At 42.6% G+C, this 2,500-nt stretch overlaps 1 protein-coding gene across 1 annotated transcript in view; it reads right to left on the bottom strand.

Annotated features, from left to right (window-relative positions):
• Nucleotides 1-1,271, bottom strand: part of LOC138866341 (uncharacterized) — a 1,615-nt gene extending 344 nt beyond the window's left edge. Inside the window, exons 1-2 of the mRNA XM_070138852.1 lie at nt 1,228-1,271; nt 1-242 (exon numbers count right to left, since the gene is read on the bottom strand). The exon at nt 1-242 is cut by the window's left edge and continues 344 nt beyond it. Of these exons, the coding sequence (XP_069994953.1) occupies nt 1-242; nt 1,228-1,239 (254 nt within the window). The 5' untranslated portion in view covers nt 1,240-1,271. The remainder of the gene's footprint in view (nt 243-1,227) is intronic.
• Between the last annotated feature and the right edge of the window lie 1,229 nt (nt 1,272-2,500).

The raw sequence follows: 2,500 nt of genomic DNA, 5'->3' as shown, positions 1-2,500 counted from the left end.
GTGATGGGCATGAAGTCCAGCATGATCTGCTGGACGCTCTCGGGGTCGTTGGCCCTGTCGCGGTTCTGGGAGACCTTGCGGAAGACCTCGACGATTTCCGGCAGCACGTCGATGGTGGCGCCGACGATGTTCTCGTAGGCACCCAGGTCACGAGGTGTCTCGGGCTGCAGGACGCCCAGGGTATCGTATCTCTGCGGGGCCGCCTGGGCGAGGCAGAGCACAGCTGCTGCGACGAAGAAGACCTGTGGGGAACATGAGGACAAGGGAAGTCAGCAGCGGAACGATCCATTTAGAGAAGCGGTCAGAGCAATGTCGGTGACTGATTTCGTTTGAGTCACGTAACAGGATCCTTACCCTCAATAAGGCAACGTTCATTTACTCGCATATTTGCTTGTTCCTGAATACATGCATTAATAATAAACGATTGTGACTTGTTTCTGCCACAGGGTGTTTGTTACATGAAGGCGAGGGATGTGGTGGGCGGAGCTTAACCATAAGACGTGCAGTATATAAAGCCATCTGCCTGCAGTTTTGTGCATTACTTTCAAAAATCAAGCGTCACAATGATTTTACTGTTGCACAGACGACTGGATTATTCACATCATAATTATTTCTAACGCTTTCTTCAAAAATTCACTACAATGAAATATACCGCATGGAGGCAAGAGTGAAACAGATGACGAAACCATAAGTGCATGTTACTGGGTAAATTGACTAATGTAAGAGTACATATTTTTGCTTTAATAATAACCTTTACATCTAACATTTTTGCCATTGCTATTATCGGTGAGGCAGTTCGCAATCACGTAGGCCTAAATGCATCCTTTGCAACATGTCGTAATAACATTTAAATTGTATAGTCGGGATTATTTGTTGATCACGCAAAGTTGTCGAAGTGCCTGTCTACCGCGCCGCGTGCATTGGCCCAAGTGTGGACCCAAAAAGGTATATCAATTAAACTGAACCGTACTAGGTTGTGCCATCAATGACAACCCATTTGAATAGCGTAGAAGCGATGGATAATTAATGTCTCATCCATCACTAACGTCACACCATGCAAAACAACAGTCATGCAACAACGAGCCACTCATCTTCGGACAAGCTGCAAACTGAACTGCGCAAGTGACGACTTTTAGAAACAACTTGGCCCACACGCGCAAGGCTTCCACTCTTACACATATGTATATCTTTCTAGTCCGAAAAGCGTTTCCCCCTCGCGGACCCAACCTTCAGTGCCATGTTGCAGAGTGTGACCGAGCGACGTCGTGCAGAGGAAGAGGCTCGAGTGAGTGCCTGGAAGCGAGTGTCTCCTTTATATACTGTGGCGTCTCGTGCGGTCGGGCGATGGGTGGGGCGGCGGACGAGGTCTACAAGGGAGAAATGACAGTGGAGGAAGCATGACGGTTTCTCTTTCTTATGTCTCTAACTTTCCTTTTTGTCTTTGATTTTATATATTTATATATTTTTTTATCAATTAATTTTTGTATATATATATATACATTTTTTTATAGAATATTATTTTTATAAATAACATGGGAGGTAGATGATAGTGACAAACAGACAACAATAAAACAATCTTTCACAACAAAGAAAATAAGAAAAAAGGAACAAAGAAAACCAGCCACAACAAGAAACAAACAAACAAACAAAACAAAAAAAAAAAGAAAAAACATCGCACAGCAAACCCAGCCATAGCTGGATTTCTTTCGTTCGCTGGATAACGAGGGATAACAGTGCTGTGCATAAAGAGGTGGGGGGGGGGGGGGGGTGCGGGGTGGGTGGGAGGGGTTATTTGTGTTTTGGTTATTATTAAAGCAATTTGTATATTTATTCCTGCTTTGGTTTGTAATGAATTAAGGGAACTTAAGGTTGTACTAATTGGAGATTCCTGGCTGTCATTTTCATTATCATTATTGTTGTTATTGTCTTTATCATCATTGTTACTATCATCATACTGCTTCTACTACTGCTAATGATAATAATGACGATAATAATTATCATTATCATTATTCTTATTACAAATTATCGTTAATATGATGATTATTTTAACAAATTATCATTACAATAATTGTTATTTCATCATTATCATTACTCTTATCACTGCTCTCTTACCAGCAATAGGTATCCCCTTATCATCACCCTCATCATCTTCCCGGCTACCATTGCCATTGAGCCCTGTTATGATCATGGTAATCATCTTCGTCATCACTTGCCTATGATGTCAACAGACCGGAAAATATTTTGTTTCACATAACCATCTGTCGACATCACTCTCATCATCAATTTCATGTGGTCATAAACGATTCATAAAATCTATTTGCATTTGCATAAAATCTCGCCACCGTATGACAACGGCAAATTCACGCGGATGACCTTCCTGGCCTAAATCTTCCTTGATTTCTGTTTCTGATAATTCTGCTTCAAAGGAATCCCCGCTTCCCGCAGATCCTCCTGGCCTGTGCGACGTGCGCCTGCGCCGCGTCCGCCCAGACGTACGAGG

This window comes from Penaeus vannamei, chromosome 25 (genome assembly GCF_042767895.1).
Source record: "Penaeus vannamei isolate JL-2024 chromosome 25, ASM4276789v1, whole genome shotgun sequence".
Lineage (NCBI taxonomy): Eukaryota > Metazoa > Arthropoda > Malacostraca > Decapoda > Penaeidae > Penaeus > Penaeus vannamei.
This window is presented reverse-complemented; position numbering and strand designations above follow the sequence as displayed.